General features: G+C 41.3%; 1 protein-coding gene across 1 annotated transcript; it reads left to right on the forward strand.

Annotated features, from left to right (window-relative positions):
* Positions 1 to 214: 214 nt before the first annotated feature.
* Positions 215 to 26,970, forward strand: LOC105006043 (NACHT, LRR and PYD domains-containing protein 12-like; the record flags this gene model as incomplete). The annotated part of the gene is made up of 7 exons (XM_034295670.1): positions 215 to 981; positions 1,173 to 1,343; positions 5,506 to 5,679; positions 6,681 to 6,854; positions 22,268 to 22,441; positions 26,148 to 26,194; positions 26,462 to 26,970. Coding segments are annotated over exons 1-7 (1,761 nt in total), but the record flags the coding sequence as incomplete, so codon positions are not given.
* Positions 26,971 to 27,808: the final 838 nt, after the last annotated feature.

Below are 27,808 nucleotides of genomic sequence, written 5' to 3' on the forward strand. Positions count from 1 at the left end.
AAAGACAACAAGGAGCCTCCACATCATGTGTCACATACCTGTCTTCTGTTGGATCGTTGCTACAATCCTTGAGTACATGTTGACTACAGATGAAAAAGTAGAGCTGCCCAAGACCCTAACAGACATGTACTCACACTTCCTTGTGTTTCAGTCCACACACAGGAATGTAAAGTATGATGGGAAAAAAGAGACAGATCCACACTGGATTAAAGAGAGCATTCTGACACTGGGAAAACTGGCTTTTCAACAGCTACAGAAAGGCAATCTGATATTCTATGAAGAAGACCTGGAAGAGTGTGGCATTGATATTAGTGAAGCAACAGTGTACTCAGGAGTCTGTACACAGATCTTTAAAGAGGAATGTGGGCTGAACCAGGACAAGGTGTTCTGTTTTGTCCATTTGAGCATTCAGGAGTTTCTAGCTGCTGTATATGTGTTTCTCTCATTCATCAACAACAATGAGAATCTAATGGATGAACAACAATCAACCGACAGGAATGTTGTAGTGCAGTTAAGAGACCAAGTCACATTCTACAAGACTGCTGTGGATAAAGCCTTCCAGAGTAAGACTGGACACCTGGACCTTTTCCTCCGCTTCCTTCTGGGTCACTCACTGGAGTCAAATCAGAAGCATTTACGCGGTCTACTGACAAAGACTAGAAGCAGCTCACTGAGCCATAAAGTAACAGTCAAGTACATTAAGAAGAAGATCAGGGAGAATCCCGCTTCAGAGAGGTGTATCAATCTGTTCCATTGTCTGAATGAACTGAATGACCATTCTCTAGTAGATGACATCCAAAGATACCTGAGTTCAGGACGTCTCTCCAATGAAGAACTCTCACCTGCACAGTGGTCATCTCTGGTCTTTGTGTTACTGACGTCAGAAGAGGAGATTGATGTGTTTGACCTGAAGAAATACTCCACATCAGAGAAAGGTCTTCTGGGGTTGCTGCCCGTGATCAAAACCTGCAGAACTGCTCTGTATGTACAGTCATGCAAATTGCCCCCCGCCCATACACACAAATCCTCTTAAATTTACAGTGTATTTACTGATTGACATGTATGTACAGGAAGTGTCCTGTATTACAATGTCAGTTTAAAAGTTGACATGACAATGATGTAATCTATTGTTCTACTGTTCTGTTTGTGACATCATGATAATCTCTCTCCAGATTGTCATGTTGTGGAATCACAAAGAAAGGCTGTGCTTCTCTGGTCTCAGCTCTGAAGTCAAACCCCTCAAACCTGAAAGAGCTGGATCTTAGCTACAATCAGCCAGAGGATTCAGTGGAGAAGCTCTCTGCTTTGGTGGAGGATACGCAATGTAGACTGGAGTCTCTGAGGTGAGTAATAGTAATTTATTTTCATTTTTAAAACATAGTGGTGATTAACACAGTAACAATACAAGAGGTGTTACACAACTACAGGGGACCTAAACAGCTTCTCTTTTGAACGGGTTAACCTCCACCAGCCCTGAGCTCCCAGCAGGACAATGTCCCCAACCTCCTGTCCAGTGGGATTTTCTAAAGGCATGGAAGTGAAACACCCCACAACCAGCCTGGGCCTCCATGAAAAACACATATTATTACATAATTTTTTTCTTTCCATTAGGGGTGCTGCTATCGATTGTTTTGATAATTGATTATTCTATGCATGAAATGCTAGATTATTCAAATAATGGAAAAACGTTAATAAAATGATACACAGTCTATGTGGTGTTGCTTTTAATTTGAACCAAAATATAGACAACATGTAGAAAAAAGAAAAACAAATAAATGTGAGCAAAACAAAATCGTAGTGGATGTGCCCACAGAGAAAGTCAATTCTGAGCCCATATTACAACATGTGGTTATCATGAAAAAGTTAAAAAATGTGCGGTCACTTAAAAATGTACTTGTTTTCGAAAGAAAAGCAAAGTTTCTGTCCATTAAAATAACAATGAATTGATCAGAAATCCAGTGTAGGCATTGTTAATATTGTACAGTGAGGGAAAAAAGTATTTGCCCACTGACAAAGATATGATCAGTCTATAATGTTAATGGTAGGATTTTTTTAACAGTGAGAGACAGAATAACAACAAAGAAATCCAAAGGTTTTCCAGAAAAACGAATGTAGTTGGCCACCAGGTTTGAATACATCTCAGGAGGGATTTTGTCCCACTCCTATTTGCAGATCTTCTCCAAGTCATTAAGGTTTTGAGGCTGACGTTTGGCAACTCGAACCTTCAGCTCCCTCCACAGATTTTCTATGGGATTAAGGTCTGGAGCCTGGCTAGGTCACTCTAGGACCTTAAAGGTCCCCTGACATGAAATTTTCATTTTGTGAGGTTTTTTAACATTAATATGAGTTCACCTAGCCTATATATGGTCCCAAATTTTCTAAAAATTCCATTCGGCGTAAATTGAGCATTTTCTATCTTTCTCTGACTTGGAGAAAACGGAGAATCACACAGGCAGATCTGGACCCGTCTCTTTGTGACGTCGCAAGGAGAAATTGTTAACTCCCATGGTAACTCCCCTTTTTCTGCTTTGCCCGCCAGAGAAAGAATTTAAATAGAGCCAGGTGTGAGGCACACATGTGTGTGAGCGCGACTTCAATTTGTCTACGCGACGAGGAGGGGCATCATGGCTTTTGAGCGAAGGAAACACAATAATTGCTCAGTAATAGGATGTAGAGATGAGCAACAAAGCCTTTTTTTACTTCCTTCGTACATGCCACAGAAGAACCAGTGGAATGATTTCATTTTCTCCGGAAAAGCGCCCACACAGCTTCCCAAAGTTTTGCATGTCTGTGGCATTTCACCGACGACTGTTTCCTCAACTTGGGTCAATTTAAAGCTGGGCTTGCCGAACGCCTCAAACTAAAGCCTGGATCAATACCAACTCTCTTTGGCTCAGCTACACACCTCAAACAAGTAAGTCGACTAATGATATATCATTAGTGTGTTGTTTTACTGTTTATGGTTTATTGAAATGCTTCAATGTGTCTTCGTGCCATTGCAATATGATCCAGACATACCGGTAAACATGCACGTTACCTTTGCCGCAAGATAGTAAAGGCCACGCCCACCCACCACCATGCCCCGCCCACCCACCACCTTGCCCCGCCTTTTTCATCCTCATTAAAATTTAAAGTCACAGACACCAATACGGGCCGTTTGAAGGAAGCTCATTCTGTGACTGTATTGTAGTGGCTATAATTCTGCAGCAAGGCTGAATTTTTGAAAAAAGATTTCAGATACAGTACTAGGGACCACTATGGCCTATATTAAAGCCTACAAAAAGTAGCATGTCATGGGACCTTTAATGTGCTTCTTCTTGAGCCCCTCCTTTGTTGCCTTGGCTGTTTGTTTTGGGTAATTGTCATGCTGGAATACCCATCCACGACCCATTGTCAATGCCCTGGCAGAGGGAAGGAGGTTCTCACCCAAGATTTGACGGGTCATGGCCCCGTCCATCGTCCCTTTGATGCAGTGAAGTTGTCCTGTCCCCTTAGCAGAAAAACACCCCCAAAGCATAATGTTTCCACCTCCATGTTTGACGGTGGGGATGGTGTTCTTGGGGTCATAGGCAGCATTCCTCCTCCTCCAAACAGGGCGAGTTGAGTTGATGCTAAAGAGCTCGATTTTGGTCTCATCTGACCACAACACTTTTAACCAGTTCTCCTCTGAATCATTCAGATGTTCACTGCAAACTTCAGACAGGCCTGTACATGTGCTTTCTTGAGCAGGGGGACCTTGTGGGCGCTGCAGGATTTCAGTCCTTCACGGCATAGTGTGTTACCAATTGTTTTCTTGGTGACTAAGGTCCCAGCTGCCTTGAGATCATTGACAAGATCCTCCCGTGTAGTTCTGGGCTGAGTCCTCACTATTCTCATGATCATTGCAACACAAGGTGAGGTCTCGCATGGGACCCCAGACCGAGGGAGATTAACAGTTATTTTCTGTTTCTTCCATTTGCGAATAATTGCACCAACTGTTGTCACCTTCTCACCAAGCTGCTTTACGATGGTCTTGTAGCCATGGTGGAGAGTTTGGAATCTGATTGATTGATTGCTACTGTAGACAGATGTCTTTTATACAGGTAACAAACTGAGATTAGGAGCACTCCCTTTAAGAGTGTGCTCCTAATCTCAGCTCGTTACCTGTATGAAAGACACATGGGAGCTAGAAATCTTTCTGATTGAGAGGGGATCATATACTTATTTCACTCATTAAAATGCAAATCCATTTATATCATTTTTGGATTATTTTGTTGTTATTCTGTCTCTCACTGTTCAAATAAACCCACCATTAAAAATATAGACTGACAATTTCTTTGTCAGTGGGCAAACATACAAAATTAGCATGTTTTTTTACCCTGTAGCTGGAAACGATGATCTTTAAATGGCATATCTACATAGGTGTACTGAGGCCCATTATCAAAAGAAAGAAACTGAAGATCTCGTACAACGCTGTGTACTACTCCCTTCACAGAACAGCGCACACTCACTAACCAGAATAGAAAGAGTTGTGGGAGGCTCCAGTGCACAACTGAGCAAGTGGACAAATACATTAGAGTGTCTAGTTTGAGAAACAGATGCCTCACAGGTCCTCAACTGGCAGCTTCATGAAATTGCACCTGCAAAACACCAGTCTCAATGTCAACAGTGAAAAGGAGAACTCTGGGATGCTGCCTTCTAGGCAGAGTTGCAAAGAAACAGTAATATCTCAGACTGGCCAATAAGAAGAAAATATTAAGATGGGCAAAAGAACAGAGACACTGGACAGAGGAAGATTGAAAAAATGTCCATGGATAGACAGATTTAAGTTTGAGGTGTTCAAATCACAAACAAGAACATTAATCAGACACAGACCTAATGAAAAGATGCTGGAGGTGCGCTTGGCGCCATCTGCCAAGCATGGGGGAGGCAATGTGATGGTCTGGGGGTGCATTGATGGTGGTAAAGTGGAAGTTTTGTACAGGTTAAAAGGGATCTTGAAGAAGAAAGAATATCACTCCATTTTGCAACCCTGTTGAGCTGTTGTGGGAGCAGCTTGACTGTATGGTACATAGGAGGTGTCCATCAAGCTAAAATAATTTGTGGGAGGTGCTTCAGGAAGCATGGGGTGAAATCTCTTCAGATTAACTCAGCAAATTGACAAATTGAATGCCAAAGTTCTCCAAGGCCAGCTGTAATTGCTGTAAATGGAACAATAATTGATGACATCAAAGTTTGAAGGACACAATTATTATTTTGATTAAAAATCATTATTTCTAACTTTGTCAATTACTATATTTCCTATTAATTTTGCTATATTTCCTATTCAAACTAATTTCATGTATGTTTTCATGGAAAACAAGGAAAGTGACCCCAAACTTTTAAATGGTAGTGTATAGGCAATGTCGATTTTAAAAGTATGCCCTAAGGTAGAGATGATATTGCAATTTTGTAATATATAGAGAATATTCTGAAGTTATTCTGAACTATTGTTCTGTTTGTGACATTATTATAATCTCTCTCCAGACTGTCAGGTTGTGGAATCACAAAGAAAGGCTGTGCTTCTCTGGTCCCAGCTCTGAAGTCAAACCCCTCACACCTGAAAGTACTGGATCTGAGCTACAATCACCCAGAGATTTCTGGAGTGAAGAAACTCTCAGCTTTGGTGGAGGATCCTGAATGTAGACTGGAGGCTCTGACGTGAGTAATAGTAGTTTTTGCTGAACCGCGTAAGTGAAGCTGGCCAAAAAGAGTGAATGTCTCTTACTGAGTGAGTGAGTGACTGACTGACTGACTGTGACTGACTGACTGACTACCCCTTGTTAAATAGCGTAGTGGTTAGAGAAGTGGACCTGTTAACTATAGGTCCCGAGTGTGTATCTCCTTGCAGGCGAAGCGAAGTACCCATTATTCCGTGTAGACGAAAACTTTGCTGGCAAAAACCGACAGTATCTACATTACAGTATCTACATTACAGTAAGCCTGAAATGAAACAGTTTATGATTATATTGTGACTGTTTCTGGTGGATTTGCGAAGTATGCATCTGTGCATGCATTTTGGGTCAGGATAGACAAACACATTTGCTGGATACAACAAATTATGTTTGTTGTATCCAGTTATGTTACTTTAAAATAACAACAGTTATGTTAAAGTAAGCCTTAACTAAAACTGTATACGGTTATGTAGCGACTGTTTCTCGCTAGCAATTGCTCAATTGTTATGATTATTCCTAGGAAGTTAGTAGATACTAGTAAGCCTATTACTGGCTAATAAGCTGTTAAAACGGCAAGTGGCACAGGCCATACATAGATGCTATTTGTGGTGGAGGGGAACTTAGTAAGAAATGTTAGTCAGTTTAACCGTAACAATGTCATTCACAAATAGCCAATCAACTGTTAAAATGGCCGGTGGCCAAAGAGGATTTGTTCAGGATAGACACAAGAGGCTGTACTGACCTGGTTTCAAATCTCCAGAGGGCAACTCTTTCTATTGCGGGCTGGCTGAACTAGGTTTGCCTGGTTTCTTGTTTGATGATATTCTATATAGGAAGTTTCTTTTTTTTATATAGGAAGTTACATTCTAGTGTTGTATTGTCAATTTCCGTTTTGAAAGTTTACACCAAAGATGAGTTGACATTAAAATGATGTAATATTATTATGTTGTGATTTTTCATCTAAATAGTATAATAATCTCTCTCCAGACTGTCAGTTTGTGGAATCACTGAGGAAGGCTGTGCATCTCTGGTCTCAGCACTGAAGTCAAACCCCTCACACCTGGAAGAACTGGATCTGAGTAACAATGACCTGAAGGATACGGGAGTGGAGAAGCTCTCTGCTTTGCTGAAGGATCCACAATGTAGACTGGAGACTATGAGGTGAGTAACTAACAACACAACAATAAACATGACAACAAAACAACAAAGGGGCAACACAACAAAAGGGAAATATAACTGTCTGCTGTGTTCCCACCTCTACCTGCTCTGAGCTCCCAGCAGGTCCAAGCCTCCATCCCTTGTAAAAACCAAACCCTGTTAGACATCCCAGCAGGCCTGGAAAAAAACACACCACAACTAACAGGACCACCATGACAAACGAAAACACATTCTTACATAATATATAATCATTTTCTGTTAGTCCAAGTATATCACACATTAGAACTAATCTTCATTCCACCCCTTTTCATTTCCAGTGTATTATTTTAACACTCTCTTTTGAAAACCTCCCTTCATTCTACCATGGTGTCTCATAAGGACTTGAATTTCCCATCTACAACATTTCTTCAGGAACTGCCTGGTTACATCATACTGACTCTGCCTGTGGATCCATCATAGTACAGAGTAATTTGTCTCAGTGCTGCCGGGGTGGATGGGTGGAAGTCACACCGGGCTGCCTTGCCACGTTGCTCTGTAGCGACTGCTTGTGGTAGAGTGGTCAATTGTAATCTCAGTCATGGTTGTAAAGCTAGGGAATTTGGTACCCTCATGCACACGTGTATACTTCCTGATTGAGTGAGCAGTGTGATAAGAATCAGAACAGCTTGGTGAAACAGGTTTATAGTAAATGTCTCAATCTTTTTAATGTCCCATAACTCATGTGGAGATATTGAGACAAGGAAAGGTCATATTAGAGAATTTGATATCATGGAATTGGGAGGAGATTAAAAAAAGTTTACTATCACACGAGCTTCAGAGCAGAGCAACGTCCTGCACATTCTGAGTATCAATCTAGCTAGTGAGGTAAGAGAAAAGTAATTGGCTGTGTCTTTGAATGCGCACGTTTGTGTTGAAGTGTCAGTAAGTGGCTGTCACAATCATATAAAGGTGTTACGCTGCTATATTATTGTGCTGGGGGATATGAGGGATGTACTACTAACTTTTCTCAGTCTCCTCCAGTTTTAAATTTTAGGAGGAGATGAGGTCCTGGTCCACACCTGCGGATTACCTGGTTTTGGGGGGCCCGTTGCTGTCCCTGTCCTTGTCCACCTGGTCATACTTCTGACCTAGTCTAAAATCAAATAGACTCTGGATTTAGTCCGGATAAATGTATTTATTATTCCAATTGGACTCTTAATATCTCACCCGGCACAGCCAGAAGAGGACTGGTCACCCCTCTGAGCCTGGGTCCTCTCTAGGTTTCTTCCTAAAATTTGACCTTCTTAGGGAGTTTTTCCTAGCTACTGAAATTCAACACTACTGTTGTTTGCTCCTTGGGGTTTAAGGCCGGGTGTCTCTGTAAAGCACTTTGTGACAACTGTTGTTGTAAAAAGGGCTTTATAAATAAATTTGATTGAAATTTGATTGAAAGGTAGCCATCGTCTGAGCCACAACTCAAAGTAAGAAGCTAGCTAGCTAGCTTGCATTTGTACTCAGAGGTCGTAATTTCCAAGTCAGAAAATTTCAGAGTCTGAATTTTCCAAGTATATCCAGCTGCAGCCACAGCATAACCGTGATAGAAGTTGACACTTCCATATGGTTCGTCCCAAAACGTGATGCTGCTCGGCTAATAGCATCCAGCTGCAGCCCCGCAGACTCGGCTGGCTAAAAGTCATACTTCCGTTTCGTCATTTCCTGTCTCAGTCCTCTAATTTCAAAATGTTTTGACTTGAGTAACCTTAGTAACGTTTGGACAATTCCACCAATGTTTACCATTTCATAATTTCCCTTACATCTACCTCTTGCTAAAACTAGCTTGTTAAAAAAAAGCTATGCCGTGCCGATCAGAGTCCTCATGGGTATCTCCGCTTGTAAACGCTGTGAAACGTACCACTGCAGACTGTGATGTACAAATAGAAATAATTTTGTCACAGTTCTAGTGAAATTGTTTTGACAAAACGCTGAGCGTCCGTATTTTACATTAGCAAGTGTTAACGAGTTGTATAATTCCAAATATCAAGTTAGTTACAATTATGCGCATCTTTATACAACTACAAAAGTAATTATACGTTTGCAAATATTTTCAATAATAATGGCAATCCGCCACACAGCGATACGACATTTAGTGGCATTTAACATTAAGATATTAGCAATTATATATACTGACTGGGTTTGATGCACCTGTTGTGATGGTGGTATTGCTTAATGTGGCTTTTAGGGAGGTGATTAGGGCACAATTTTAGCAAGAATAGCGACATTCTGAAACGTCTTTTAGCTGTAGAAAAGTATTATATTTAAATGAATAACTCTGCAGGGCTGATTGTTGTTAACGCCTAAGATTTTGCCATGAGAAATTGGCAATTCAGCTACTACTACTACCGTTGGCCACTTAAGGCTAGTTAAACAAAATCAACCTCTCCATATTGTTTTGCATAGTTTCCTCTCAACCGTGGGACAAATGTAAACGGGGCGCGGAATAGGGGTTGCGCAACGCACTTTTCACAGAATAACTCATGCATAGACTAATATTGAAATGTACAGAAAAGGGCGCGCTGGCGGGAATATTTGAGAGTGGGCCTCACGCCCCAATATTAGGTTTTATTCATAATAATCCTTTATAATAATTTTGGTCATATAACAAATGACAATGAACTAAATAAAATAAAAACAATATATTTCAAATAGTGCAAGATGCATACAAAAAAAACATGCATTATACAGCAAGCATACAAAATAAACATGTGCAAATGAATTGAAATAAAACATTTACAAAATCAAATAGTGCAAGAAAATGTGTCCAGTAACAGATAGTAAAATTACAGTATTTGAATGTGAAAGTACAAAATAAACATAATACAATACTAAATAAACAAGGGCTAGAATGGCAATAATATACTTAAGTATGACTTTGCAGCAATCAATAGTTATTGAATATCAGATACATCAGTGCAATAAGCTTATGAATGGTGGCATAACACTACAACTACTGTCAGAATTTAGAACATTCACACAGAGCGATAAATATATTAAGAGGATAATGCAATCATATATATAACACTGTACATAGCAGCAGTAAAAAAAATACAGTACTGCAGCTTAGCAGCAATATTGGTTGTGCTGGAGATGTCATTCATATTTTAATAAAATATGCCATGGCAGTGCCATTCACTGACTTCAAACGCTAGACTAGAAATAGTCAGAAAAGGCGATTTATTATATACTTCCACGTAATGCAGTTTTAAGCACAATGAATACCATATAGGAACAGATGTTTACTTCCTATTTTTCAGTTTCGTCGTGAATGAGGTAATAGCAGTAAAATAAAAGATGAGACCCGTTTTGGTGAACGAAGGTTCATTTCAATTCACTTGCTATGTTCTTGTGCTAGCGTTTAAGCTCAGCCAGCTTTCCAGGTCAGCCAGCATTCCCGCTCAGCCAGCGTTCTTTCGCTGTTTTTGAGGCTAGGGTGAATTTCTATGCGTTCTATTGTCTAACCTATAAATATTATTATTAAACCCACTAACAATATTTATAGAATCACTTCAGATAGACATAAAACAGTCCTATGTTACAGCTATCCCAACTAAATATTCTGTAATGTTATTGAATATGAATATTACATGTAAATAACTAGTATTAGCGTACCAACAGTATAAGCCTGAACCCAAAAAACAAATTTGTTTCACATGTTTATACCAACTCAAAACTCTTAAAAGGCCACTCTTAAAATCAACAATCAACATCAAGTCTAACACATCCCCAAGTTGGTTTGTTGGAAAGGAGAATAAAACACCAGGAGTCAGGTCAATTACCGTATCATATGTCCATTTATTACAGAAGCTTCTGGAGACACGTGTCGCCGCACAATGTCTAAAGATGAACAGTCACATCAGCATTATTTATACTTCAAACACACTTAAAAGTGGGGGCGTTAAGTTAGCCAAGCAGTGTGCCATTGGTCCAATTTATGTTCTATACCTTATATGTGTAAGTGCAGCACAAGCGTCATCTTTGCCCTTTATGCTTTATATCTTGAATTCCCCCAATATGTGTGTGCGTTGTTAATCTGTTTCCGGTTTCCTGTTCGTCTAAGAAGCTAAATCTGCTCTCTCTCTCCCCAGCAACAAGATTTCCTGTTCTTCTACTTGCAACTTTCAGTTTCAGCATATGCTACAGACATTTAATACTTTGCCGCAATGCTCACAACAGTTTAACAGCTTATACAGTCAATATATCCACAGATGTAAGACAAAACTATTTCAAAAATGTCAGACAAACAATTTCCCAAGCATTCAATCTCAACACCAAATCAACTCTTAACTCCTAAAAAAGTTTTAATGTGCATTAACAAGAGATTTTATCTCAATGTGATAACTTGTATAAATAAACGATAAAAAAGCCACACAGTCCACTCTGCTGCCCTAAAACTGACTTTCTGGGCACTGTTCAGGAAATCAGGGGTCCATAAAATATCCCCGGAGAACCCCACGCTTCCCGTTACTGGAGTATCCCACACAGTCTTTAAAAAGTATCTGGTGTGCTCTCCTGATGGTGGACTCATGAACATTGACATTAGCCAATGTGAGAGGCCTTTAGTTGCTTAGAAGTAACACTTGGTTCCGTTGTGACATCGCAGACTAATGTGGTCGATCTTTGTTGGTCAACCACTCCTGGGGAGGGTAGCTGGTTTTCAATTTCCTCCATTTGTACACAATCTGTTTTATTGTGGAAGTCCAAACTCTTTAGCCTGATGAGCGTTTAAAAAAAAAATATGTTGTGAAGATTTGATAGAGACAGACTTTGATAGATCCCTGGTGTCCTTGCAAATGAGATATAAGGCCAGGGCTTCATACAAGGGGGAGGCTGTCCTTTCCAACATCTTCAACACTAAAGAGGTCTTACAGCATCCGAACAGACAATAAATGCCCTGATGAGATATACAGGTGGGCATATTAATGAGTAACCTTATAATCTGCTGATACCAGTCAATGATGCCCCCTAGGCAAATACCAAATCCCCCTCTCCTACATTCCTAAGGAACAAAGGACTGATACCCTTATTGGTCTAGGCAGATGAACAGATGGTCAGAATACCTAGTGATGCTCTGATATTATACAGACGTGTGTCACAATCAAAGAAAATAGTTACATACCAGTTAATAGAAAAGCAGACATTTCTCAAATATACATTATTTCAAGAATTTCCATAACAGCCTCCGCCATGATTTAAAAGCACAAGGCTAAAAACTGCATGGCTCAGAACATGGACATTCCCCAGACTCCACACAAACCCCATTTAAGAGGCTCTGCCCTAAGTACAAAATTGCATCCACCTGGGTTAATTGGCTCCACCCACCAATAAATGTATACAGTTTTACTTAAAAACACTCTAAAAGGAATAACTATAAATAACACTGCATATGTCTACAGTATAACAACTAATACATTATTTAAATATCAAACATAAAATATTTGGAAAACTCCTTCACAGCCTACCGGTTTCGCAATTGATTAAAAAAAAACGTACACAAAATCTGATTCTTGTACAAATGAAGCTTTCTGCATTTTTCCATTGATCAAGCTAAAAAAAATGTATGCTAACTTAGATAAATAAATGACATTACACGTTGTCTGTGACTCCAAATAATGTTCAATTCCTTTAAAAGGAATATTTCAACTTTTCGACCCGAGCTCAAATTATTCAATGTGCAACCTAAATACAACATCTTAATTCCATTAATAAAGCTTGAAAACAGTATATAGCAGAGGTGGGGGACTCGAGTCACATGACTTGAATTTTCAGGACTTGTGACTTGCTTGATTAAAGTATGAAAATGACTTGACTTGACTTTGACTTGAGAACAAGTTACTTGAGACTTGACTTGAAGTGGAAGACTCGACAATGACTTGAACTTATAATAAACAAACAGCAATAATATTATTTTATATGTTGTGACATCAGCACCACTAATCAGCGTATGTGCCTTTAACGCTGCACAATTCAAACTGCGCCAAACATGGCAGACAGTAGCGTTAGTCGAGATCCACAAATAGTATCGTTTGGATACAAGGACTTTGAACTGGACCGTGTGAATAAAAAAATTTGCCCGATGCAAAATATGCAACAACGTCAAATTTCATTTGTCATTTTAAGAACCACAAGGAAAGGTAAGAAAGTAATCTCTTTATATTCAGTTTCACTAAGATCTATAACGATTAAGTTACTAATGTAATGAATGAATCTTTTGTTTGTCATAATTTGGCCTTGGTTGCATATTATGTTTGTTTTTTTCTTGTTAGAAATGTGACCATTATCATTACAGAATACGTCTGGTAAATAGATGTAAGGGAATTTGACTATAACAGTGGCATAGTGTGACGACTACGACCTCTGCTGGTTCACCTCCCCCTGCAGCGGGCGGGCCCCGGCGGTCGACGTCACCGGCTTTCTGACACCACCGTCTCATCATGCATTTCACCTGTGTCTCGTTTAGTGCACCTGTTCATCATCGCTGTTTCCCCCGGTATATATGTTCCCTCTGCTCCCCCTGTCTTTGTGTGTGATTGTTCTCTGCCACTGTGTTTATGTATGCGTTTATGTAAGACGCTCATGCGGTTTATTTTGTTCTATTCTTATATAAAACCTTCATCCGCCACGCCTTCTCCGGTTCCTCCTTGCTTCCTCAACCTCAGCCGTGACAGAATCACACACCTATCAAGAAGAACAGCAAGGATATGGAGCCCGAAGGAGCTACAGGCGAGGTCGGTGTTGCGGAGGCGGTCAAGGTGCATTCAACAATGCTGGCCAGCCTAGGCGCCGCGATGGACAATGTTCTGAGAGCGGTGCAGCGCCTAGAGCTGAGCCAGCAGCACCCCGCAACACCGGCCGTCTCTCCGCCGGCCCCAGCCTCGCCACCAGCCATGGGGCCGTTGCATCTCCCTTTGCCTAGGGATTACAACGGGGCGGCGGACCGCTGCCAGGGATTCCTATTGCAACTGGACAATGGATCGGCCCGGAGGAGCGGAGCTGGGTTCCGGTGAAGGACGTCCTGGCTCCCGTCCTTGTCCGCGAATTCCACCAGCGTCGGCCGGATCGCCCTGCTCCGCGCCCCCCGGGTCGGCCCCGAGGCCGGTGCCGTCGCGCGGCTGGGGCCGCGCGTCAGGGGGGGGGTACTGTGACGACTACGACCTCTGCTGGTTCACCTCCCCCTGCAGCGGGCGGGCCCCGGCGGTCGACGTCACCGGCTTTCTGACACCACCGTCTCATCATGCATTTCACCTGTGTCTCGTTTAGTGCACCTGTTCATCATCGCTGTTTCCCCAGGTATATATGTTCCCTCTGCTCCCCCTGTCTTTGTGTGTGATTGTTCTCTGCCACTGTGTTTATGTATGCGTTTATGTAAGACGCTCATGCGGTTTATTTTGTTCTATTCTTATATAAAACCTTCATCCGCCACGCCTTCTCCGGTTCCTCCTTGCTTCCTCAACCTCAGCCGTGACACATAGCCTGAATTTTAATGTTGATGGGCATCTTAAAATGAGCGGGCATGTATATTATTACACGTAGGCTATAATGTCTGTATTAAATGTGGGCATTTTCAAGTGTTTGTGGACTGCGCGTGGAAACTAAAAAGCATTGTGCTTACACTATAAGTTAACTTTACTGCATGAAAGGCTAACATGGAGGCGCCGATGTTATTACTAGCACCTAAACATTTCGAAGAGTTTTTTGTTTTTTTTACTCATACAGACAAGAATAATTACAGCGTAATTACATATTAGGCAGTTTTTCGGTCACAATAATTAGTTTATAAGGTTGTTATTATTAGCCCTTATTACATGGATTGGCTGAATTCCAGTGCAGAATGCGTGTTATTTCTTGATAACAGACCGTTCGAGCTTCGCACCGAGCGCAAATCGAGCTTCGCACCGAGCGCACGTCAGAAACAGAGGACAGTGTGTGTGTGTGTTCATCTCTTTAGTACTGTGACTTGACTTGACTTGACTTGAAACTTATAAGGACTCGACTTGACTTGCTTAGGGTGAACCCTTGACTTGACTTGACTTGATTTATCTGAACTGTGACTTGAGACTTGACTTGAGACTTGATGGTTAAGACTTGAGACTTGCTTGGACTTGACCATGTGTGACTTGTCCCCATCTCTGGTATATAGTTAATCTTTACCTTAGCCTTACTTGTTATGATAACGCTAAAGCTAGCTAGATTGTGAGCTAAAGCACGGGATTACTGGTAGCAATCTACTATAATTGATTAAAATGCAAAACAAATAACAAAATGAACACTATTTACAGTGCTCAAAACAGCCAAATCGTTAAAACATCCAACAACCTAATAATAAATATACATAAAACAATAAGTGTTCATTAACCATATTTTGGCATTTTCATCTGAGCTCCTTGTGCCATCTTTTCTCTTTCTGCATCAACACCGGCCGAGCAGCCAATATACGTCATCATGTTTTGAGCGCGGCCTCTTCTATGACAAACCATATTTGGAAGTGTCAACGTCCGTCATCGTCATGCTGCGGCTGCAGCTGGACCCTTCTCAAATTTCAACTCGGAAAGTTGGAGCAACCCCACTAGCCCCGAGTACGTAATCCAAGATGGCAGCACCCTATGCCATTTAGCAGACTAGTGTTAAATTATATAGGAAAATTACGTTTATATTTACGTTACAATATTCTGAAGAGCGCTTGCCCGTCCAGGTTACAGGTTAGGTTATCGGAATGGCCGATTGAAAAGTGATTAAAAAAAAAATTCAACACAATGAAATACAATGAAAAACATTATATATGTATATAGTATATATTCCAAAAGGTCAAACACAACAAAGGCTTTAATAGGGGCGTCCATCTTGTTTTTTGACTTGGACATTGGAACACGATCAACTTGGTTAACTCGAGTGTAACGTCATTCCGAGTTCCGACTTCCACAGTAAATTACAAGGCAGCATAACTTTCACAACTCCATAGCTACAACGGATTAGCATCATGCCGGCAAAATTAGAGACTTCCTGTTTTTGTATTTTGCCTTCAAAATCAAAGTCTGCGCCGGTGAAAGTCATATACATTCGGCAGCAACAATAATATCTCAGATGTTCGTATTTTTCCTTCAAAATAAAAGCCTGCGATGGGTCGTGTGTATTGTTTACATTTTCAAAGGAGATACTGGGGATATTTCAGAAAGCGGTTTTAGTGAATACTTAGAGTTAGTTGACTCAGAGTGGAGGGAAACTCTGGGTTTACGGTTTCAAAGAGCCATTTCAGCATTACTCTGAGTCAGTTACTATGGCAACATACTCCGTGAAGCTAACCTGCTCGCTAGCAGGTTTAATCCAACTAACTCTTGAGGTTGTTCTATTTTTTAACTGAAACGTGCTCTCTGAACGTGTTAGATTAAACCTTTTCTCAAAGAGCCACTTGAAGCACAAATACTCTGCAAAAATATCTGTGTGATCGGACCCCGCTTGGATGTTTTTTTATCATTCCCTAATAATTATTTGTTTGAGCATTACTGTTCTTCTGCACAAACGATCATTCATCTGAACAATATAATCAGCCCTTATATCGTTCCTATGATACATCATGGATGATCAGTTCGGAGCAAATTCTTTGTGTTGCAGTTTTCTGTATAACATCGGTGATGCTGAACATTATGTCCAAGGCAACCGTCTCTTTCGGGCTGTCATAGATGTGACTCTTGCACTGAAATGTTTTATGTACACTTTTGTAGTGTTCCCAAGTCACAGACCCACGAGACTCATCAAAAATGAATTCCACAGAATTGCAGGTGTCAGTCTAAGCAGTAATCAGTTTATTTAGTAAGAAGCTTTGAGACTTAAAGCACTAATCAGTCCATATATGGCTGCAAAGATGGCACTCATACTCCTATCACAGCTCTTTCAGTAAATTAAGGAGATTATGTAAACATGAAGTCTTTCCACAGCATTAATGTGCAGATAGGGATTCACCAGCAAATGAATGACCCCACATGGTACAGGCAAGCGAACTCGGCAGTGAAAACTGCCCAAAAGCACGGCAGCTGCTCTGATCACAAGTCCCTCCAGAGGGTGGTGAAGTCTATGGAGCGCGTCATCAGCTGCCACCTCCCCTCCGTACAAGGCATCTACCATACCCGATGCTATCGGAAAGCACAGAACATCATCAGAGACTAGAGCCACCAAGGCTATGGTCTATTCATACCGCCGTTGTTGTCTGGTAAACACTACCGGAGCATCAGGGCAAGCATTTCCAGACTCTCTGTTTGTTCCTTCAGGCCCTAAGGCTCCTCAACCAGCAACACTGATCTATGATCATACTGATCACACATGAACATTCCAAATGCTCTGATGTCTTTCTATGTATATTTAATGTACATTAGAATATTCTTTTGTATGTACCATTCATAGCATATTACACTCATATTATATTTATAATATTCAATACTTACCTATTAAGGTAAGTATTGAAGAACACAGCCATGAATGAAGAATGGAACCAAAAAATCCTCAGAGTGCAACTTCTCCCAACCATCCTAGAACAGTTTGGTGATGAACAATGCCTTTTCCAGCATGATGGAGCACCTTGCCATAAGGCAAAATTGAGTGGCTCGGGGAACAGAACATCAACGTTTTGGGTCCATGGCCAGGAAAATCCCCAGACCTTAATCCCATTGAGAACTTGTGGTCAATCCTCAAGAGGCGGGTGGACAAACAAGGACCCACAAATTCTGACAAACTCCAAGCATTGATTATGCAAGAATGGGCTGCCATCAGTCAGGATGTGGACCAGAAGTTAACTGACAGCACGCCAGGGTGGATTGCATTGGTCTTGAAAAAGAAGGGTCAACACTGCAATATTGACTCTGTGCATAAACTTTATGTAATTATCAATAAAAGCCTTAAAAGACACTTATGAAATGCTTGTAATTATACTTCAGTATACCATAGTAACATCTGACAAAAATATCTAAAAACACTGTAGCAGCAAACTTTGTGTCAGTCTCAAAGCTTTTGGCCATGACTGTACATGACACGAAAAGGACATTATTTTTGTCAGGGGTGTCATAGTGAGGCGCAGGAATTGTCGTTTGTTGATTCTTTATCCAACGTATAGTAGCAGGTATCATTTCAAAAAACAAAAGGAAAAACAACTTGAACACATCCGTACAAAATCTCCATAAGAAGGGAAGCGTTGAAGCGCTATAATACAGATTCACTGTTAGTCAAAGCACAGGTACACTACACCAAACACAGAACAATACCTCACAATAACGCCCAGGAACACAGGAACTAATATAGGCAGCCCAATGAGGGAATGGACACCAGGTGTGTGCAATAACAAGACATGACAGTGCCGTGGGAGGAGGAGCGGCGTGGCTAGAAGGCCGGTGACGACACATGCCGAGCACCGCACCGCACCTGCGTCTTCCTTGCGGGTCCTCGTCACAAATTTGGCCAGAAATAAATATGCTTGGCTGGTGGATTTTTTTCATCTACCAGTCCCCTTGGCAGGTGAGCCGAAAAGTTAATTTCAGACACTGTATGTCAGTGTTGGGAACGATTGGGACACACTAACATGTAAAATTGTGTCTCAACATTAGATCATTTAGACATGCATTAACATCACACCAAGTTTGAATATTTAGCTACACACCACTAAACATTGTGTTAAACTGACAATTTTATTTAATAAAGTTTACTTCCACCACAAATAGCATCAATGAACTGTATAGCTTTTGCCACTGGCCATTTTAATAGCTTATTAACCTGAAATAGGCCTACTAGTATCTTACTACTTGGGAAAGCAATTTCTAGCAAGACTGAAGAGGAACTTTACACTGACTGCTATTTCATTTCATGGCTCAACAACTTTTGCTTTTCTTTCATTCATGAATGACATTGATACAATAACTATCAATTAGGGATGCACCGATTGGGAAATTCTGGGCCGATACCGATACCGATGTTTAACATAACAATTTGGCCGATGGCCGATGCTTTTTTTTTTTTGTTATTTATTCCTTCTTTTGTGCTACAAAAGTATTTTGGCTCTTGATCACACTATCCTAGAATGAGCACAAATTCAATCAGACCAATTTATGAAACAAAAAACACCTTTATTGTCACTTTCTGGTTGACAGTTATAATCTTATTTATAACAAGTTATTTTCTGAAAAATATAACATTCAAAAACCTTTGACTGCTAACTAATAGTAATCAATGAAAAGATTGTTTCAGCAGTACATTGCCCAACAAAATTATTTGAGTGCTTTTAGCCTGATAAACAAAAACTTAAAAAATGAGATTATTTTCATGGCCCAATAAAAAATATTTTTTCTGATGAAAAATAAAATTAAAAAAAACAACAACATCAAGTGTTAATGTAAAAACAAGTGAAATAGGCTAAATAATATGTTATTAAAATAAATAAATTATGTTATTCATAAATGCAAAGATAAATAGGGCTATCTTTCACCTTGTGTATTTCTCATACAGAATAAACAAAAATGTTCTCAATGAGATTATTTTCATGGCCCAATAAAAAATATTTTTCTGATAAATAAAAAAAAAATACTTCAAGTGTAAATGCAAAAACAAGTGAAATAAATAAATTATATTATTTAAATAAATAAATTATGTTATTCATAAATGCAAACATAAATATGGCTATCTTTCACCTTGTGTATTTCTCATGCAGAATAAAACATTACTTTTTCAGAACTCACAGGCTCGAACACGGGGCATTTTATAAAACAAAACAGTACCTCCACTTCTGATCATTAATGACACATAAGTCACCTGCTGTATCTCTGGCCTACTTCTTAATAAGATGCATGTTTTTGTTTACAAAGATAAGCATCTCTGCCTTGTCACAGCAAAGCCTATTTCTCTTTTCATCTAAGACATGAGACACAGAGCTGAATAACCGCTCACTCTCTACGCTGGTGCATGGCGCACTAAGGTATTTGCGTGCTATTTGTGCGAGTTCTGGAAAACGCAGATGGTTATTTCTCCAATAGCAAAGTGCGCTCTCACCTCTCGGAATAGTGATCTCTGACAGGAAAATACCCAGTTGTTGGGATACAGACGAGGTACTTGTCCTCTCTGATCCATTTTCTTCCAGAATCTCCTCAAACACATCATACAGGGAGGGCCCTGTTCTGTCGGATCGTTGCCTTTTGCGCTCTGTGTGATGTGCGCGCTCTCCATCGCGCGTCACATCCTCTGCACCGGCATCAGCCAACTGGTGTGCCTCAAGTATTTCTCGAGCGCGTTGTTTAACATCCTCATCAAAGTAACGATCCTTGTATCTGGGATCCAAATAGGTGGCAATGCAGAACATGGGATCGTACTGGATTTGATCGAAGCGTCTATTTATAGCCTCTAATAATGAGGTCTTTGTTGTTTTAACGCCGTGATCGGTGTCAGCCTGCTTACTCAGAAGACGTCTCAGGGCTGTCACAGAGGGGAGGACATCTGCAGCTGATGCTTCTGATGAGCTAACTTCTCTCGTCAATTGTTCAAATGGGGAGAGGAGTGTTATAAAGTTTTCAATTAATTGCCACTGGTGCGCAGTTAGAGTGGCCGGGAGGTCGTAGTCTGCGGCATATGTAGCAAGTGCGCGCTTTTGTTCCAGCAAGCTCTCCATCATATAAAATGTACTATTCCAGCGTGTGGAAACATCTTGCTGCAGCCTTTTTGGTTTCATTCCCAACTGGATCTGCACAGCCTGGAGACGTGAATAGGCAAGGGGTGAGTGTTTAAAGTGGCCGACGATTTTTCGGCATATAGACACAATATCAGTGAGGCTGCGCTGGCTAAAAACACCGTCATGAATTGCCAGTTGCAGTGTGTGCGCCATACAGCCAAAACTAGCCAGACCACTGTCCATCATAGCTTTTTTCATATTCTTAGCATTATCTCTCACGACAGCATGCACTCTGGTTTTGTCGATTTTCCACGTCTGGAACATTTTCTCAAAAGCCTCCGAGATAGCAGATGCTGAGTGGGTACCTGCAAACTCCTGGGAGTGCAACACTGCCTTTACCAGGTTGAAGTCCTTATTAATCCACTGTGCCGTGAGGCTAAGCATGCTCACAGGGCTTACATCTGAACTCCATATATCAGTGGTGAAACTGATTGCAGCGATGTCGCAAGCCAGTAGCTCATGAATGTGCGTGGCCACAATGTTGTGTATTTCGGGGAGACAGACCTCGGCAAAGTGACGTCGGCTCGGCAGCGTGTAGCGGGGCTCCATAAACTTCATCAGACTCCGAAAACCCACGTCCTCCACTACAGAGAAAGGCTGGTCATCTAAAGCTATGAACTCCATCACCTTGTTTGTTATCTGTTTCGCTTTGGTGCTGTCTGGAGGCAGCTGTTTGGCTTTCTCAAACGCCGTGTCAATTGAAGTCTGAGCCTTAACGGGGGTTTGCGCTTCCTTAGCGGCTTCATTTTTCCGTTTTTGGTCAGCTTGCAGGTAATCCCCGTACACCGCCTCGTGCCTGCTTCTCAAATGTCCAATGAGATTTGTTGTGTTAAATGACTTTCTAACAGACCCCCCTCTTGAGATTTCAACGGAACACGTATTGCAAACTGCAAAACGCTGATCTTTCTCTGAAACTTTAAAATATTGCCACACGACCGCCATCTTCTTTGTTTAATCTAAGTTACTGAAGAGAGTTCACGGGTGCCCTCTTCCGCCTCGGTATCTCCCCCCCCCCACCGATACCGATGTCCAACCGATGCATTGGTGCATCCCTACTATCAATATAGGTGAAAATTACTGACTTTTTCGTCAAGTGAAAATATGAGAGAATCGTGGAAACAACCCGGTCCTAAACATGTTCATAGGGGACAAAACATTTGTTTTTCACTGAAAAACTAATACCTAGTGCAGCTTTGAGTACTTGGTATCGGTACTCAGTATCAGCAAGTACCCAAATATAAGTACTCGTACTTGTACTCTGTCTGAAAAACGGTGTTATCGGTGCATCGCTACAAAGGATTATTCTGTGTTACTTTAGAGATGCCTCACAGTTTATTCTGTAATCTTTGACGCTTCTCTCTATTTGTAAAGAAACTGCTAATTGTGCCAAGAAAATGTTGTCTCTGTACTTACTCCTTTAAGAATTCTAATCTATGGAAGTACAAAAACATTGCAAGTGAAGAAGCAGCTGACCCACCACTTCTCTCTTAGGTCTTCATGTGGAGGTGTAACATTAAAAACGGAATCTCAACAAAATAAAACGGTTATCACAAAAAAAAAAAAAAAAGTTTATTGAGCCCTGCTAAGGAAGATTTTAATGGCAGAAGCATCTTGTGAAATCATGGTTTAAAGTGCAGAGACTTTGTAAATGTGAATAGTTTGTGAACTAATGATCAACTCATTGCAGACTGTCAGGCTGTCTGGTCACAGAGGAAGGCTGTGCTTCTCTGGTCTCAGCTCTAGAGTCAAACCCCTCACACCTGAAAGAACTGGATCTGAGCTACAATTACCCAGGAGACTCAGGAGTCAGACTGCTCTCTGCTGGACTGGAGGATCCACACTGGAGACTGGAGAAACTCAAGTAGGTCCTGTAGAGGTTTTCTCTGTCAGTAAAGTAGAGATGCGTTTCAGTGATTGGGAGGTTTGTACTTTGTGTCTATTGTGTCTAATCAAGCATGTTATTTTTTATGGGAACTCATTTTGGGGTAATAAATGGATTTCTGTATTTTGAAGGTTGCTTTGTGTTTAATCTCTCACACACACACATACACATACACACACACACACACTTTTTTCTATTCTTGTGGGGAACTGAGACCTAACCTAAACCTAACCTGATCGTAATCCTCAATAACCTAACCTATATATATATATATAACACCAAACTGGTAATGTCTAGGCTACACCTAAAAGTTACCCCAATTCTAAAACTATGTCAGAAATAATATTTTTCACAGTGGGAACTGTGGTAGAAATGTACAGAACAGGCCCCACTATATTAAAAATAAAAACGGTGTGTGATGGGTGGAGGGGTTGTGTATGGTGTGTTATTGGAGGAGGGGTTGTGTGTGGTGTGTTATTGGAGGAGGGGTTGTGTATGGTGTGTTATTAGAGGAGGGGTTGTGTATGGTGTGTTATTAGAGGAGGGGTTGTGTATGGTGTGTTATTAGAGGAGGGGTTGTGTATGGTTTGTTATTAGAGGAGGGGTTGTGTATGGTGTGTTATTAGAGGAGGGGTTGTGTATGGTCTGTTATTGGAGGAGGGGTTGTGTGTGGTGTGTTATTGGAGGAGGGGTTGTGTGTGTTGTGTTATTAGAGGAGGGGTTGTGTATGGTGTGTTATTGGAGGAGGGGTTGTGTGTGTTGTGTTATTAGAGGAGGGGTTGTGTATGGTGTGTTATTGGAGGAGGGGTTGTGTATGGTGTGTTATTAGAGGAGGGGTTGTGTATGGTGTGTTATTGGAGGAGGGGTTGTGTATGGTGTGTTATTAGAGGAGGGGTTGTGTATGGTGTGTTATTAGAGGAGGGGTTGTGTATGGTGTGTTATTAGAGGAGGGGTTGTGTATGGTTTGTTATTAGAGGAGGGGTTGTGTATGGTGTGTTATTAAAGGAGGGGTTGTGTATGGTCTGTTATTGGAGGAGGGGTTGTGTGTGGTGTGTTATTGGAGGAGGGGTTGTGTGTGTTGTGTTATTAGAGGAGGGGTTGTGTATGGTGTGTTATTGGAGGAGGGGTTGTGTATGGTGTGTTATTAGAGGAGGGGTTGTGTATGGTGTGTTATTGGAGGAGGGGTTGTGTATGGTGTGTTATTGGAGGAGGGGTTGTGTATGGTGTGTTATTAGAGGAGGGGTTGTGTATGGTGTGTTATTGGAGGAGGGGTTGTGTATGGTGTGTTATTAGAGGAGGGGTTGTGTATGGTTTGTTATTAGAGGAGGGGTTGTGTATGGTGTGTTATTAGAGGAGGGGTTGTGTATGGTTTGTTATTAGAGGAGGGGTTGTGTATGGTGTGTTATTAGAGGAGGGGTTGTGTATGGTTTGTTATTAGAGGAGGGGTTGTGTATGGTGTGTTATTGGAGGAGGGGTTGTGTATGGTGTGTTATTAGCGGAGGGGTTGTGTATGGTGTGTTATTAGAGGAGGTGTTGTGTATGGTGTGTTATTGGTGGAGGGGTTGTGTATGGTGTGTTATTGGAGGAGGGGTTGTGTGTGTTGTGTTATTAGAGGAGGGGTTGTGTATGGTGTGTTATTAGAGGAGGGGTTGTGTATGGTGTGTTATTGGAGATGGGGTTGTGTATGGTGTGTTATTAGAGGAGGGGTTGTGTATGGTGTGTTATTGGAGGAGGGGTTGTGTATGGTGTGTTATTGGAGGAGGGGTTATGTATGGTGTGTTATTAGAGGAGGGGTTATGTATGGTGTGTTATTAGAGGAGGGGTTGTGTATGGTGTGTTATTAGAGGAGGGGTTGTGTATGGTGTGTTATTAGAGGAGGGGTTGTGTATGGTGTGTTATTGGTGGAGGGGTTGTGTATGGTGTGTTATTAGAGGAGGGGTTGTGTATGGTGTGTTATTAGAGGAGGGGTTGTGTATGGTGTGTTATTAGAGGAGGGGTTGTGTATGGTGTGTTATTGGAGGTGGGGTTGTGTATGGTGTGTTATTAGAGGAGGGGTTGTGTATGGTGTGTTATTGGAGGAGGGGTTGTGTATGGTGTGTTATTAGAGGAGGGGTTGTGTATGGTGTGTTATTAGAGGAGGGGTTGTGTATGGTGTGTTATTAGAGGAGGGGTTGTGTATGGTGTGTTATTAGAGGAGGGGTTGTGTATGGTGTGTTATTAGAGGAGGGGTTGTGTATGGTGTGTTATTGGAGGAGGGGTTGTGTATGGTGTGTTATTGGAGGAGGGGTTGTGTATGGTGTGTTATTGGAGGTGGGGTTGTGTGTGGTGTGTTATGGGAGGAGGGGTTGTGTATGGTGTGTTATTAGAGGAGGGGTTGTGTATGGTGTGTTATTAGAGGAGGGGTTGTGTATGGTGTGTTATTGGAGGAGGGGTTGTGTATGGTGTGTTATTAGAGGAGGGGTTGTGTATGGTGTGTTATTAGAGGAGGGGTTGTGTATGGTGTGTTATTAGAGGAGGGGTTGTGTATGGTGTGTTATTAGAGGAGGGGTTGTGTATGGTGTGTTATTGGAGGAGGGGTTGTGTATGGTGTGTTATTGGAGGAGGGGTTGTGTATGGTGTGTTATTGGAGGAGGGGTTGTGTATGGTGTGTTATTGGAGGTGGGGTTGTGTGTGGTGTGTTATGGGAGGAGGGGTTGTGTATGGTGTGTTATTAGAGGAGGGGTTGTGTATGGTGTGTTATTAGAGGAGGGGTTGTGTATGGTGTGTTATTGGAGGAGGGGTTGTGTATGGTGTGTTATTAGAGGAGGGGTTGTGTATGGTGTGTTATTAGAGGAGGGGTTGTGTATGGTGTGTTATACATTGAACCTCTCTCACTGAGGAAAGTTGGAAAACAATTCGCATTGGTGAATGGAACCGTTCGCTTGGCTCCTTAATATTTTAATTTGTTTTGCTGAAACAACTATTATTTTCTGATGAGGGAGCACATCTTTGTGTTTAATTATTACAATTTGTACTCTTATATGTTCACCCGGCACAGCCAGAAAAGGCACAGCCAGAACTGGTCACCCCTCTGAGCCTGGATCTTCTCTAGGTTTCTTCCTAAATTTCGGCCTTCTTAGGGAGTTTTTCCTAGTCAATGAAATTGAACACTACTGTTGTTTGCTCCTTGGGGTTTGAGGCTGGGTGTTTTGTAAAAGCACTTTGTGACAGCTGCTGATGTAAAAAGGGCTTTATAAATTCATTTGATTGATTGATTTTATTGTTAGTTTCACATCTAACATACTTCTAGCCTACTTTTTATCCTTTACATTGGAAATGTGCAGTTGTTACATTCTTCTGGGAGTATTTTAAATAGTTGTTTAGGGGCCAAATGAGCTGGCTCTTTCAGGTGAATGGAACCGACTCAGAATCTTCTGTCATTAGCCCTGACCACCACTGGTGTGGTACAATGTCAGTGGACCTCCACATTAAAACATGATGACTGATGGACGATACCTGTTCACTGTTTGTATGTGTGGAAGTAGGAGTTATGCGTGGTCTGTGTCTGTATTATTGGGGAGGGGGTTATAATGAGGGTTTGGGTGTTTGTGCTGCAGGTATGTAAGGCGTGTGTGTGTGTGTGTGTGTGTGTGAGTTAGAAAGGTTGTGTGTCACTGAATGACAGTCTGCTCCTCTCCTTCCATAGTATGGATCATTGTGGAGAGTGGAGGTTGAAATCAGGACTGAAGAAATGTAAGTGATTTATTAAACAAAACATATTTACAGCTGGTGTGTGTGTTCACATGTATGTATGTTTGTGTGTGTGTGGTTTTTTGTGTACATGTCTGTGTGTGTGTGTAAGTATGTGCATGTTTGTTTCATTACGCTCGTGTGGGTTTTCAGTATGTTTTGTGTGAGTGTCTTAATTATCCATTATATGACAATAAGGATATAAAACATGGATGTGTGTATATATAATATGAATGATGTGTAATATTGTGTTTTGGTCTCATCCATCAGATGTCTGTGATCTCACACTGGACTCAAACACAGTAAACAGAAACCTCTCTCTGTCTGAGGAGAACAGAAAGGTGACATGGAGGGAAGAGGAGCAGCCATATCCTGATCACCCAGAGAGATTGGACTTCTGTCCACAGGTGTTGTGTAGAGAGGGTCTGTCTGGACACTGTTACTGGGAGGTAGAGTGGAGTGGGGGAGGGGCTGATATAGGAGTGACATATAAAGGAATCAACAGGAAAGGAAAGCGTTATGAGTCTTGCCTTGGATTCAATGACAAGTCCTGGATTCTGAACTGTTATGATGACTGTTACTCTGTCAGGCACAATGATAAGACAACTGTCATACCTGTCACCTCCTCAGACTCCCACAGAGTAGGAGTGTATCTGGACTGGCCAGCCGGCACTCTGTCCTTCTACAGGGTCTCCTCTGACACACTGACCCACCTGTACACATTCAACACCACATTCACTGAGCCCCTCTATCCAGGGTTTAGGGTTTATACTGACTCCTCAGTGTCTCTGTGTCAGATGGTCTCTGTGTCAAACACAACATGATGTTTCACTCTAATCATGGTCATGTTCAGTAGGACACACTGTAGTAAAACACTGACAATAAATTGGCAAAACCAGGTAAGAACACTTCCTCACACCCCATTGGTCAGCGACATATCAGCTGATATTAGGGATTCCTCCAATCACTGTATCAGATTTAATATTGACTATTTAATCATCAGGTTACTCCCTCAGTCTGATGTGTTGATGGTCTTACTAACATGAGGGTGTGAACCCGCCCACCACCCCTGACTCCACCTCTGACTCCACCCGTGACTCCACCCTTGACTTCAGCCCTGCCTTGACCTGTTTGATTTTGTGTTATTTTAATGGGGGATCTGTACTTTACTTATTGTCTATGGGGATTACTATTAATGATATTATGGTGTTGATATTGTTATTAGTAGTATCGTATACATGATCATGTGATGACAGTGAGTTACCCCAGAGGACCAGAACCTAATGCCAAGACCTGTAAAATTATTGTTGTTCATGTTCAAATAAATGGTTAAACTAATACGTGGTGTTTTCAGGTGGACCTCTCTAGTAGTGAGTAAATATATCATGATTGTAAATATTCCTGATTAAACACCATTGAAGATGTAACCTGTGCAGTGGATATAAACTCTACACACCCCTGTTAAAATGCCTGTTTCATGTTATGTAAAAGAATGAGGCAAAGATAAATCATGGCAGAACTTTTTCCACTTTTAATGTGACCTATAATGTGAACCAATCAATTGAAAAATAAACTGAAATCTTCGAGGGGCAACCTTACAAACTCCGGCTCTGTCTG

This window comes from Esox lucius, chromosome 11, assembly GCF_011004845.1.
Source record: "Esox lucius isolate fEsoLuc1 chromosome 11, fEsoLuc1.pri, whole genome shotgun sequence".
NCBI lineage: Eukaryota > Metazoa > Chordata > Actinopteri > Esociformes > Esocidae > Esox > Esox lucius.